The sequence below is a fragment of the Lepidochelys kempii genome, chromosome 11 (assembly GCF_965140285.1).
Source record: "Lepidochelys kempii isolate rLepKem1 chromosome 11, rLepKem1.hap1, whole genome shotgun sequence".
NCBI classification, from domain to species: domain Eukaryota; kingdom Metazoa; phylum Chordata; order Testudines; family Cheloniidae; genus Lepidochelys; species Lepidochelys kempii.
In genome coordinates, this window is record NC_136390.1 from 62,788,102 (window position 1) to 62,800,312 (window position 12,211).

At 40.1% G+C, this 12,211-nt stretch overlaps 1 protein-coding gene across 30 annotated transcripts in view; it reads left to right on the plus strand.

Annotated features, from left to right (window-relative positions):
- ADAM23 (ADAM metallopeptidase domain 23) overlaps positions 1-12,211 on the plus strand; it is a 200,128-nt gene that overhangs the window by 69,152 nt on the left and 118,765 nt on the right. For 29 of the 30 annotated variants that reach the window (XR_012154367.2, XR_012154365.2, XR_012154363.2 and 26 more), the window contains exons 4-6: positions 3,927-3,990; positions 8,278-8,360; positions 9,765-9,828. Coding sequence is in view for 24 of the 30 variants with exons in the window: in XM_073306577.2 (XP_073162678.1) it covers positions 3,927-3,990; positions 8,278-8,360; positions 9,765-9,828 (211 nt within the window). In the remaining 6 variants the exon portion in view is untranslated. Of the gene's footprint in view, positions 1-3,153; positions 3,198-3,926; positions 3,991-8,277; positions 8,361-9,764; positions 9,829-12,211 lie in introns of all 30 variants that reach the window. The other variant, XM_073306556.2, reaches the window with a different exon arrangement.

Here is a 12,211-nt window from a genome sequence, read left to right on the forward strand (position 1 = left end):
GTTTGTTTTTGTCTCTGCTGCTGCCTAATTGCGTACTTCCAGTTCCAAATGAGGTGTGTGGTTGCCTGATCAGTTTGCAACTCTAGGTTCAACTGTAGGATACGAAGCATTTATATTCTGTTCATGGCATAAAAGGAGGATGAGTCTTTGAGGATCAGGAATCATATCTTGATCTTGGATGGGACCTGAATCTTGTGATTCAGGCATATACTGCTCTTCCTGTTGAGCCCTAGAATTCAATAGATCCATGCTTTTCTTTGTAACAAAATCTGCTTCACAGTCATCAGCACCTCTGCTAGTAGAATATGTGAAGAACAGTACCCTGTGTATTACATGATGAAAAGATAATACTCCCTGGCTTAATATTCAAGGTCCTTTCCTCCTTGCAAAGAATATGTCTTCCCTCCATGTTGCCCAGATCCAAAACATCTGCAATGGACACATTCTTTGGTAGAGAAAATCTGCCGAGTTGCAGTTTGGGCTTCATTTACGTTTCTGAGACACTGCAAACTGAATTTCCAAGCCTTTGCATATGTATCCTGTGCGAAGAGAGTGCTCTGGCCAGTAGACCCAGATGATGGACCAGATTCTGCATTCCAGTGAGCTGTGCTGAAGGGAAACAGGTGGAGTAAGGGGCACCTTTTGGTCGTCCTCTATATTTGGATCAGGTACCTGCCTCACCCTCAAGTAATTTAGAGCAGTAATTAAACTTCCTATCTAAATTCTGTCCTCATTTGGCAACAGTGACAGATCTCATAGATCAACATTCAAGGCAGAATGTGGGATGAGACTGGTCAATGCCAAAACAGCAAGCATTTGAAAGAAAGCAGAAACTTATTACAGATGCCCTAAGTTAAAATACTACCGGCTTGGAGAACAAATGACACTACAATGTGATGCAGCCAAGAAGGGACTAAGGGTAGCTGTGTTGCAGAAGCTGCCGATTGCATACACCAGTAGAGTTTTGGTAGAAACTGCAGAAGGGTACATCCAATTAGAAAAAGAATGATTGGCTGCGGTGTTAGGGTAGAGTGATTCTACCAATATGGTCACCCTATAAAATAATACAATCAGACCACAAACCACTAGAGACAGTTATGTTTAAGCCTCTCCTTAGTGATTCCAAAAGGTTGCAGTGCATATTGATGTGTCTCCAGCATTACTAAGTAGAGCTCAGATACTATCTAGGCTGTTTGCTAGTGTCGTTTGGCACAGTGAGGCAGAAACTTGTGCCAGGCATTGGGGAGATGCTAGCACTGGGAGACAGTGCAAGATGATTAGGATGCTGTCCATCAATATGATGCACTGTCTCACATAATTTGCATAACTGAGCATGTGAGAAGTGCTATAAACATATGTTTAATTGCTTTACTTTATAAGGGCCAAAGTGCCCAAAGTCTTGTTGGATTGAGCGCTAATTCATTGTGGTTGGGGCATTGAAACTGTCCCAGATATATAGACTGAGACAAAGGGCTGGTGGGGATAGGAGAATACCCCTTTATGGTTCCCTTCTCATCTGCTGGGCAGTGGCAGCAGGGCAGTCTGGGAACACCAGGACCAATGCTGCTCCCACTCCCCCAAACACTACATGAAGCAGAAGCCCCTCTTTCCATGAGTGGAGCCAGCCCTCTGGCACCCAAGTCTTTAGCTGTTGGAGTAGCCAGCATGTTTCCACTACACCCATGATCAGTGATGAGCTGCCAAAATCTTAACAACCGGTTCCCTCCTCACCCCAGGAGGAGGTCGTTGCCCACCCCTGCCCCCCAGGACTCCTGCCCCATCCAACCCCCCGCGTTCCTTGACACTCCCCCCAGGACCCCTGCCCCATCTACTCCTGTCCCCTGACTGCCCCCAGAACTGGGCAGGAGGGTCTCATGGACCACTGTAGTGGATGCCCACACCACCCCTAAGAGCCAGAGGGACCTGCCGGGGGACGAGGTGGGGAGTCCTGGCATTGTTTACCTGGGGCAGCTCCCAGGAAGCATCCGGCAGGTCCCTCTGCCTCCTAGGGGCGGGGGAGCATAGCTGGGGGGAGCAGAGGGAGCGGCCGCTCCCCCCACTGATTACATCAAAAGTGGCGCCTTAGGCACTGACTCCGGAAAATTTGGTAGGTGCAGAGCACCCACCGGCAGCTCCCTGCCCCGCGCCCGGCCCCCAGCTCACCTCACCTCCGCTCCGCCTCCGCCCCTGAATGCACCGCCCCCGCTCTCCTTCTCCGTGCCCTCCCCCCCCCCGGCTTCCCGTGAATCAGCTGTTCGGCGGGAAGCCTGGGAGGGCTGAGAAGCAGGTGGCGGCTTCCCACTCAGGCTGAGGGTGGCGGAGGTGAGCTGGGGTGCGGAGTGGTTCCCCTGCGCCGCACCCCCCCCCAGGTTACCTGCTGCGGTGCGGGCGGCCCTCCTCACACCCCCCTCGCCCCAGCTCACCTCCGACTCCCTGGGCCTGTGTGCGAAGCCGCCTCCTGCTTCTCAGCCCGCCCCGGCTTCCCGTGTGAACAGCTGATTCGCGGGAAGCCTGTGGGGGCAGAGAAGCAGAGCGGGGTGGTGCGTTCAGGGGAGGAGGTGGAGCTGAGGTGAGCTGGGGCCGGGGGTGGGGCGGGGCGGGGAGCTGCTGGTGGGTGCTGTGCACCCACCAAATTTTCCCCTTGGGTGCTCCAGGGCTGGAGCACCCATGGAGTCGGCGCCTAAGGCGCCACTTTTGGCCGGTTAAATTTAGAAGCCCTTTTAGAACCAGTTGCCCCTCGCGGAACAACCGGTTCTAAAAGGGCTTCTAAATTTAACAACCGGTTCTAGTGAATCGGTGCGAACCGGCTCCAGCTCACCACTGCCCACGATCCCCTCTAGTATTAGGGCTGTGTTTTATTCTTTTTCCTCATCTATTTGACTGAATGGGGACTTTTGCGGAGGGAGAAGGAGTTTTCAGGCAAGGAAGTGTAGGAAGGATAAAGGGTGAGATTGGGTTGAGAAAAGATGAGATGTGAAAGAAATAGGGGATAGTCCTGCCAGGATATTAGAGGCTTTGAAAAGAAATGTTAAAAGAGTTACTAAAATAGTTTGAGTTTGTAAATGAAGGTTGAGTAAAGAACTAATATAATAGTTAGGAAGAGGGGTGATTAGGGTTAATAGATAATCTGTAACATGTTTTTTCTCTCTATAGACTTCAAGGTCCTGGGACAGGCACTGTGTCTGTGTGTTGTTTTGGTATGAATAATAAATATAATACTTATTTGAAAACAATAATGAAACTAACCATACATTGGTCAGTTAGATCCAGTGGAAACAAAATGCATAGAATCAGTTTATATTAATTTTAAGTATTGTATACATTAAAAACAAATGAAATCATACTAATGTAAGACTAACATAATGAAAAGGAGTACTTGTGGCACCTTAGAGACTAACCACTTTATTTGAGCATAAGCTTTCGTGAGCTACAGCTCACTTCATCGGATGCATACTGTGGAAAGTACAGAAGACCTTTTTATACGCACAAACCATGAAAAAATGGGTGTTTTCCACTACCCATTTTTTCATGGTTTGTGCGTATAAAAAGGTCTTCTGTACTTTCCACAGTATGCATCCAATGAAGTGAGCTGTAGCTCACGAAAGCTTGTGTTCAAATAAATTGGTTAGTCTCTAAGGTGCCACAAGTACTCCTTTTCTTTTTGCGAATACAGACTAACACGGCTGTTACTCTGAAACTAACATAATGGAAATTCAGCCAGTGAGTCAAATTCCCCCAAGTCTAAAGTCTTTCTTGCCTCAAAATGCAACAGCTGGAGACAGCTGTCTTGATTCTTTTAATTTCCTAGGTTAGAAAAAAATGATTCAAGGTTTTCAGCTAATATCATAAAATTACAGTGATTACATCTACATTTTTGTTTCTGTTTTTAAGAAATACCACACAAAATCTTTCTTTTTTTTTTACAGTGATCTGTTATCCTCCGATTATGTGGAGATTCACTATGAAGACGGAAAACCACAATTTTCGAAGGTACATATATATATTAAATAACAGAGACTTATTCCCCTCTCCCCCATACAATGATAATGCAGTAAAACACAAACTTTCTTTGTTTTTTACAATATTTATCAAATACCAGAAGGCATTTACCACATATCTCAAGGAATTGTGATCTTGTCTAGCTGATGAAGATTCTTCAGCAGATGACTGGAGCAAAGTTGTAAAAAGTGTGGGCAGTTAGCCACAAACGAAAGTGCCAAAGATGAAAGCTACACTTTCTAAAGTATAATTTTTTTCAGTTGCTCCCACACCAGAGGTCACCATCACTAAATTCTTCATTAAACATTTACCAGTCCTTCGCATAAAGTGCAAGACTAAGTTGTAACGGAAAGTCAGTAAACAAACTTACAATGGCTTTTCTTTGCAAGAGTTTTTATAAAACCATGAATCAGAAAAATACATACTGAGTGAAATTCACCCCTCTTCAGAATGTCAGCAGAAAGCCTATGCACCACTTAAGTTCTCAAATTAGAGCTAAAGTAGAATTTAAGCAGTGCATAGGCTTTGGACAGAGGTAAATTTCACCCTTGAGAGAGAGGATTGCATGACCCTAGTCCTTTGAGGAGATGGGGGAACAAAAATAGATAAGTTTTTGTTTGATTTAGATAGCACAAGGGAAGATTACTATATTACTGGGATGTAGAATAGCAGAGAGAAAGGAAGGATATAAAATAAATGTTAAGGCAAGAATGTCTTTGTTTAAGTTAACTGAACTCTTAGACTTTTAAAATAGCTATAAATGTCAGAGTATAGTAGAAGTTGCAAGTCACTATTCATGAAACTTGCCTCTGTTTAGAGGGCCAGAAGGACAGCACAATATGTAAATCTTACTTTTACGCCCTCTAAACCAGGTGAATTTCACCCTTTATGTGGTTGCTATTTGTCTGGTTGCTGTATCTCCATTTGCTTAATCTGACCTCCTCATTGAGGATCTTAATTAGAGTTCAAATATAGTACCTTTTATTCTAATGTATCAATTTATACTCTGTTCCTTGGGAAAAATCATTTTATGCAGAATATCAAGGGAATTGCTTAGTTTTGTTAAGACATTACTCAGGAGAGCAGGCAAAAATGCTAAAGGAAGCAAGAAAACTATTCCTTCTGGCTTTTACACAGACTCAAGCAACTGTCAGCTACAGCGCTAGCAATGAGCACTGCGGTTGCTGAATCATGAGTCTAACTGGAGGATTATATTAGAACTTTAGACTCAGCAAATGGGCCACCTTTGCATGCTGCAGTAATTAGATCCAAACTTTCTGAAGGATATTTTCTGAGTTGATTGACTTAGAAACACTAATAGGGCTCTTGAGGTCACATGATCCACAAGAGGCATAATTAACAAAAGTAAAGAAAATATAGGGATTTTTTAATCTGCTCAGTCTTTTTTAGTTATATTTGACAAATGGCAAGCTGTTTATTTCTTGGTGAATATAGAGAAGTGAAATCTTGATGAAACCATCTCTTTCTAGAACTACAGTGTATAGCTTTATTATAGGGGTGAAAATAACCAGGACCAAATTGTGATCTCCTCACTCCCATGAGTAATCTTATTAAATTTCTTGGAACTACTTGTGTGAGTAAAATAATCACAATTTAGCTCTTAGGAAGAACTGTTTAAATAAGCCCAGTTCCATGAACTCCAGAATACAGGCCAGTGCATAATGCATATATGGGTAACTGTCATGTAACAATGGTTATTTACTTAATTTTGTTAGAGTACATGAACTTAATTGTGCACAGTAAAGGTTGTGCTATACCTGTTCCAGAGTCTGAACAGAACATTTAATAAAAGAAACAAGATACAAAATGAAATTGCTGCTGATGTTTACAGTTCACTAAAAAGCATTACATGCCTGGTGATTCCTTAGGGTACATAATAGGTTAGAACAATTGGAAGAAGCAGTGTGACAACACTGTATTTACACTTTTCCCAATAAAACTATTGTAAGCACTTCTTTTCACCTTGATTTTAGCTAGGATTGTTGTTGACAGATATTAAAGGCCAGGTCGTTAACTGATGTAAATCAGCATGAATCCATTGCCTTTAGTGGAACTACTTTGACATGTACTAACTGAGGATCTGGCACTGAAAGCTTCTACATTCTTCAGCACTTTCTCTTACATGTTCACTCTCTTTAAAAGTTTAAATTGAGACTCATGTTTTCAGTGTAAGTATATAAGGCCTAAATGGTTTCTAGGTTTGCTCTTGCTGCCAGCCTTCTAATAATAAAAATCAAGTGCCCTGTACTTGTTTACTGAATTGAACTATTCACATGAAATTAAATTCTGCCACCCTTATTCACAATGAACAGTCTCTTAAGCCTCTAGCGGTCCCATCAAAAAATGGCTCACGTGGCTCACATTAATTTAGGGATTAGTAATTTTGCTATTCAGTAATAAGGATAGAATTAGATTTTAAGACTATCAGACTATAAATAAGGGATACAGATTTTGTTCCAGTAATTTGTTGGTATTTTTGCAGTTCCCTAAAGTATAGAATCCATAGGGTATTCTAAAGGTTTTAATTTTTCTTTTCAAAGACTTGACTGCTTACAGTCAAAATTAAATATTTATTAATACTACAGTGCTGCTCTTGTTTCACTGCACACAGAAATTAAATAGAAAGGATTTGGGACAAGGAAAAAGATCATTCATATATTGTCACCGAGATTGTGTTTTTTAACACCAAAGAATATTTTGACAACATTTCTGTCATTTTTTTCCATCTCTGTTGCTGGCTCCCATATTTCCCTCTTGCTTATTATGTTGTTCTGCTTCTCAGTTGGGTTTCTTTTTGTCCCCTGAGTTTATTTGATATTCTCAAACAATCAAAGGTCTTAATTTCTCTCTAAGATTATTCAATTTTGTCTTGCCTTAATTCAGGCCCTGTAAATTTGGGAAGAAACTTCTTACATTCTCCCCATCACTGGGCATCCAAATAAGGGCCAAGTACAATCTGTCCACACATTTTATACGGTATGCCATGGAAGAGGCCTGGGTCCAGTCTTTGAAGAGTGACAGTAGATGTGCCTCATTTCCAGAGCACCGTTCTGTGCATGAAATGAGGCAGTGCTCCTATGGAAATAGTAGTATGCATTAGTGTAGTTAGAACTGTGTACTAATGGGAGCTGGTCAGGAAGTGCTAAAAATTTTTCAGAAATTTTCTGATGGGGAAAAAAGCTCTGTTTATGTGAGAGGAAGTAGATGGTGACAAAGTAGGTAATGGAGACTGTGCACATGTTCATCAATGAAATTGAAGAAATAGTGCTGTTTGGCCATGATTATGGCAGAGCTGAAGGAGAACAGAACAAATTTGTCATGGATGAAGCTCATATTGTCATTTCTTGTCTTCCTTCTCGCTTCTCCTTGTGTATGAAGGTTAACTATTTACTCTAAGTTCTCTGAGGCATGGACTTTGCATTTATATCTGTTTATGAAGTGCCCAACATACCTGTGGCTCTTTACTAATACGTTTTATTTAAGGTCTGGGTTTTGTCTCAGTATTGTCTACTGATACGTACAAATATCATCATCATAGTCAAATGATCTGCTCCTTGTTTATTTTACTGTCACATATTTTTATGTTGAAAAATCAAGTTTTTACTAGTGTTTACCTCAGTTTGCATAGTAGAGACAATACAGTTCTGAGTTTTTGAGCAGTATTCTCTTCCTTAATCATGCATCAGTAACCATATTGTTTAATTAAAGTTCCCATTATATAAAGTTTCATTCTTGAAGACTTTTTAGCAAGACAACCTTAAATTTGACTTTCAGATTCCAGGCAGAGCTTATGTGGGTTAGTGTTTAAAAAAATAATTAAAAGTACTTGTAATTTCAACAGTTTTGATTTGGCCATCACTGAGAAATCATAAATATGGATCCCCATAACACCACATCTAAAGAATCATTTTTGAGAGGGAAATTACTCTTTAAGGAAACAAAATAATTAATGGCATTGTGACTTAAAGTAAGGAAAGGCCAACCTTTGCTATGGCTGGAAGCCATATATAAATAAGTAATAAGAATAGAGGTACTTGTGGCACCTTAGAGACTAACCAATTTATTTGAGCATAAGCTTTCGTGTACTTTTTTCTAAGCACCGAATATTTTTCCCCTTATTCGTGATGAGGAGACTCAGTGGCTGTTAACGTAACAGACTCTTCCCTTGAAATTTCTTCACCTGGTGTGCAGGATCCATTTTTCAGTTAGAATTAAATGATAATTTAATGTATTTATTTTTTTCTTTAACATCTTTAGGGTGGAGAGCACTGTTACTATCATGGAAACATCAGAGGTGTCCAGAACTCCAAAGCTGCCCTTTCAACATGTAATGGACTTAAGTGAGTGCAAATCTTCATTCCTCCAAAGAGACTATATTAACTGCTTGCTAGTCTTGGATTCCTGTTCTTGGGTCTCATCTCTTGGCATGAGACAGACTGAAATTCTCCAAGCTTTCAAATTTTTGGCATCCTGAGGTACAGGCAGACCAGTCTTGTTTCAAGAATATTGGCTACTATCTAAATGACTCCTCTAAAGTATTCTCTGTCAACTCCTTGATGACCATGCTCAGCTAAGGAGTTTCTGATTGGCACTGCCATTTTTTAAACTGCTTATATCCTCTGCCCTGTCTATGGATTTTATCTTTTGGTTGATGGCTTCTCTGTATCTTTTGATTTTTTTTGTCTGTTCCCTTTAGTTCTTCAGTGTTCGGCAGTTTTTTCCTCAAGACAGGTTCAGGACTGTAATAGTAGAAATGTTCTGTGTCAGGAGTGAGGTGCATTGGCAAGACAAAGTGGGGAAGCCTGTACAGTACAGAGCCTACCTTCTGTATACCTGGCTTTAACCACTGCTATTAATTCATTTTTTAAGCACTAGAGATACTAGAAATTTTTGGTGCTGTCTAGAGAAACCCTTGCAGATTGTAAATACCTAGAAATAAATTCATCAAGGTGGCTGATTAAAACAAATAAGAGGTCAGAAATATGAACAAAAATGAGACTTCAGCTCTTCACATTACTACAGTAGTTCTCAAACTGTGGATTGGGACTCCAAAGTGGGTCGCAACCCCGTTCTAATAGGGTCGCCAGGGCTGGCGTTGAACTTGTTGGGCCCGGGGCTGAAGCCAAAGTCAGAGCCCTACCACTCAGGGCTGAAGCTGAAGGTGGTGGGGCTTGGGCTTTGGTCCCCCTGCCTGGGGCAGTGGGGCTCGGGCTTTGGTCCCTCTTCCTGGGGTCATGCAGTAATTTTTGTTGTCATAAAGGGGTCGTGGTGCAATGAAGTTTGAGAAACCCTGCATTACTATGATTCCAGTATACAGTCATACCAGGAATTATAGTTTTGAAAAATCAGTCTTTTGATTGTTATTTTTTATGTAAGTAAATAATGTAAGATAGTATATGGTCAGCAGCTCTTTGTTGATTATGTGTATATAACTCAGCTGTGTTTGTTGTCTTCTGCATATTAATTGGTGTTTTAGGAACGACCAAGATCAAATCTTGACTCTTTCCATTGTTGTGTCAAGTATTCTATTACTAAGGATCCTGTCTAGCACAAAATTGATTTTGCAGATGTGCATTACTACTATATTTTGCCAGTTACAACTGGAAATTTTTATGATGGCTTGTTCACTAGTTTTAAATAGTACAATTGGATTTATTTGACCAAAGACCATTTGTTGGATTAAAATTATTCCCTAGTACTTGTATTGGTCCTAAATCTCTTCCTTTTTCTTTCTAATGTTCCAGTGGCATATTTGAAGATAGCACGTATGAGTACTTCATAGAACCAATGGATCTGACCCACAGTGCAGTAAGTTTATACTGATTTGTAATATTTTTGGTTTTGTTTATTACAGGGATGCCTAAATGTCAGTATGTTTCTGACAAGTAACTTTCAAATCTGAATTATTAAAGATTTATTTTTAATTCCATGTTTTAACTTGAATTTTCTAATCTTAAATTCACTTTAGATTTGGGAATAGGCCATTTATGTTGGTGGCTTCTAAGGGCTTATTCCCATGGTGAATGATTTGTGGACTATAAAAGTGTTTACCAATTTCCTCTACTTTTTGAGCTAATTGATCCTATCATTGACTTGGTGAAAACCTATGTTTTGGAGCTGAGGTCAGGCACTCTATATAGAGTGTTGCAGCTGGATAGTTGTCGCAGAGGATTGTAGTGCCTGTATGCAATGGCTCTGATACAAATAGATGAATAAATTGGGTCAGGGTTTAGGAATATATTTACCCAAATATCTTCTTCACACTCTGAGCCTGGTCTACTTAACTTGTGGCTCTCTTTAAGTATAGTATGTATGTACTGTTGCTCCTGAAGGCATTGATGTAAACAGAGCTGTTTACAAAGGCTAGTTTACAAATTTCAGCACAATAGTCCAGGAATGTTTCTCCTGTGGGATACTTCTGCACTTGCATTTGATTTCCAAGAGACATTTTTGGGTTTTGGGTATCCAAGAGACATCAAGATGAGGATTTTCAGGCTCTGTATCTTGCCTGGCACCTCATCAATGCATGATAAATTACACAAAATGCTGTAATTTTTGTTGGTTTCTTTTGAAACCTCTCTTGGTAACAGTAAACATGACAACAGAGTCCCGCAAAGGAACTGCAAGATCATTAGTCTGTGTGTGATAAGTAATACTTTCAGAGAATACTGTATAGGATAATACACTCTTTGAATATCTTTTGAATGATCTGTTGTGACTTCCAGCCCAAAGATGCTTCAGGTAATGTTAATCCTAGTTGGAATGATAGTCCACTGGAAAATAATTTAGGAACCATTTAGTGTGGCAGCTGGAGCAAGACTCCTTGTTACAAAGCTACATACTGTACTTAAATGTAACCTATATATGACACTGGCTATTGGTTGAAAACTGACCGTATGTTGAGCTGTAGCTCACGAAAGCTTATGCTCAAATAAATTGGTTAGTCTCTAAGGTGCCACAAGTACTCCTTTTCTTTTTGCGAATACAGACTAACACGGCTGATACTCTGAAAGCTGTCATTGTGGATCTGGTAACCCCTCCTTAATTAGGAGACATACAATTAGGATATTCTTCAACTAGGACAGTAAAATTTCACTTTTTATGCTGACACTGCAATACAGAGCTTGAGGCAATGGAAAGAAATAATTAGGGTTATTTTTAGACTTTGTAAAATTACTGTAATTTATGGAAGATTTTAAAATATCTCCTCTGCCACCTCTGTGTGTCCAGGTGGAAGTTTTAAAGAGCATAGAGGATAGTTTGAGGCAAGAGTATTGTTCTCAATAAAACTACTTTCTTTTACTGACCAAAATAAAATGCCTGTAGGGAGATTTTCAGAGCCATAAATGGCAGTGAGGCACCCAACTTGAAAGTCAGTGCAAGTTAGGCACCTGATCGCCCGCTTCGGGCATAATACCTGAGATAGATGTCCACACCAGTTATTTGATTGCGAGTGTTGCTCTCATTGTTTTGTTGATTAAGTCCTTTGGGATACCTTAAGAATGGAAGGCAGTATATGAAACTAAATCATATTTACTGTACATGTGCAGTTTGAATTTTTGAATATTTTACTTCCATGTTTTATACAAATCTCTCAGGAGTTACACAAAAATAGCATTCTGTCTTTTCAAAAGCATTGTTTGCCTTGACAAGGTCAAGTAATGGAATGACAAGGGAGAGGAGACCGAGATCCATGAGGCATGTATTAAACTGTGAGATTTATCAGATTTATCATTTTAAAAGGAGAAAACTTCAAAATACTTATTCTTTTTTGTCCTATATATAGATTTACGGCACTGTGCATTAATTATGTTGAAAGAGACATAAATCTTACTGTTTTTTCTGTTAAGTTTCAATACAATTAAGTAGCTAGTCTTTGTGATTTATAATAGGCATATCTTTATTTTTGACCAGGTGCAGGAAGACTGTATCTAGGTATATGTATGTATGCAGAGGGTAGAATTTGGATTCTTGAGATAATACTGCCTACTCTATTAATGTCTTCTCTCTGAGGATCTCAAAGAGATTTATAATCAATGAATTAATCCTTATGACACCATTTGTAATGTAGGTGATAAATATTGTCTGTGTTTTAGATTAGGAAACTGAGGCAGAGCGGCCAAGTGATTCACCATACAGCCAGTCAATAGCTGAGGCAGGATTAGACATAGAGGCAAGAAGCCTGACCCAC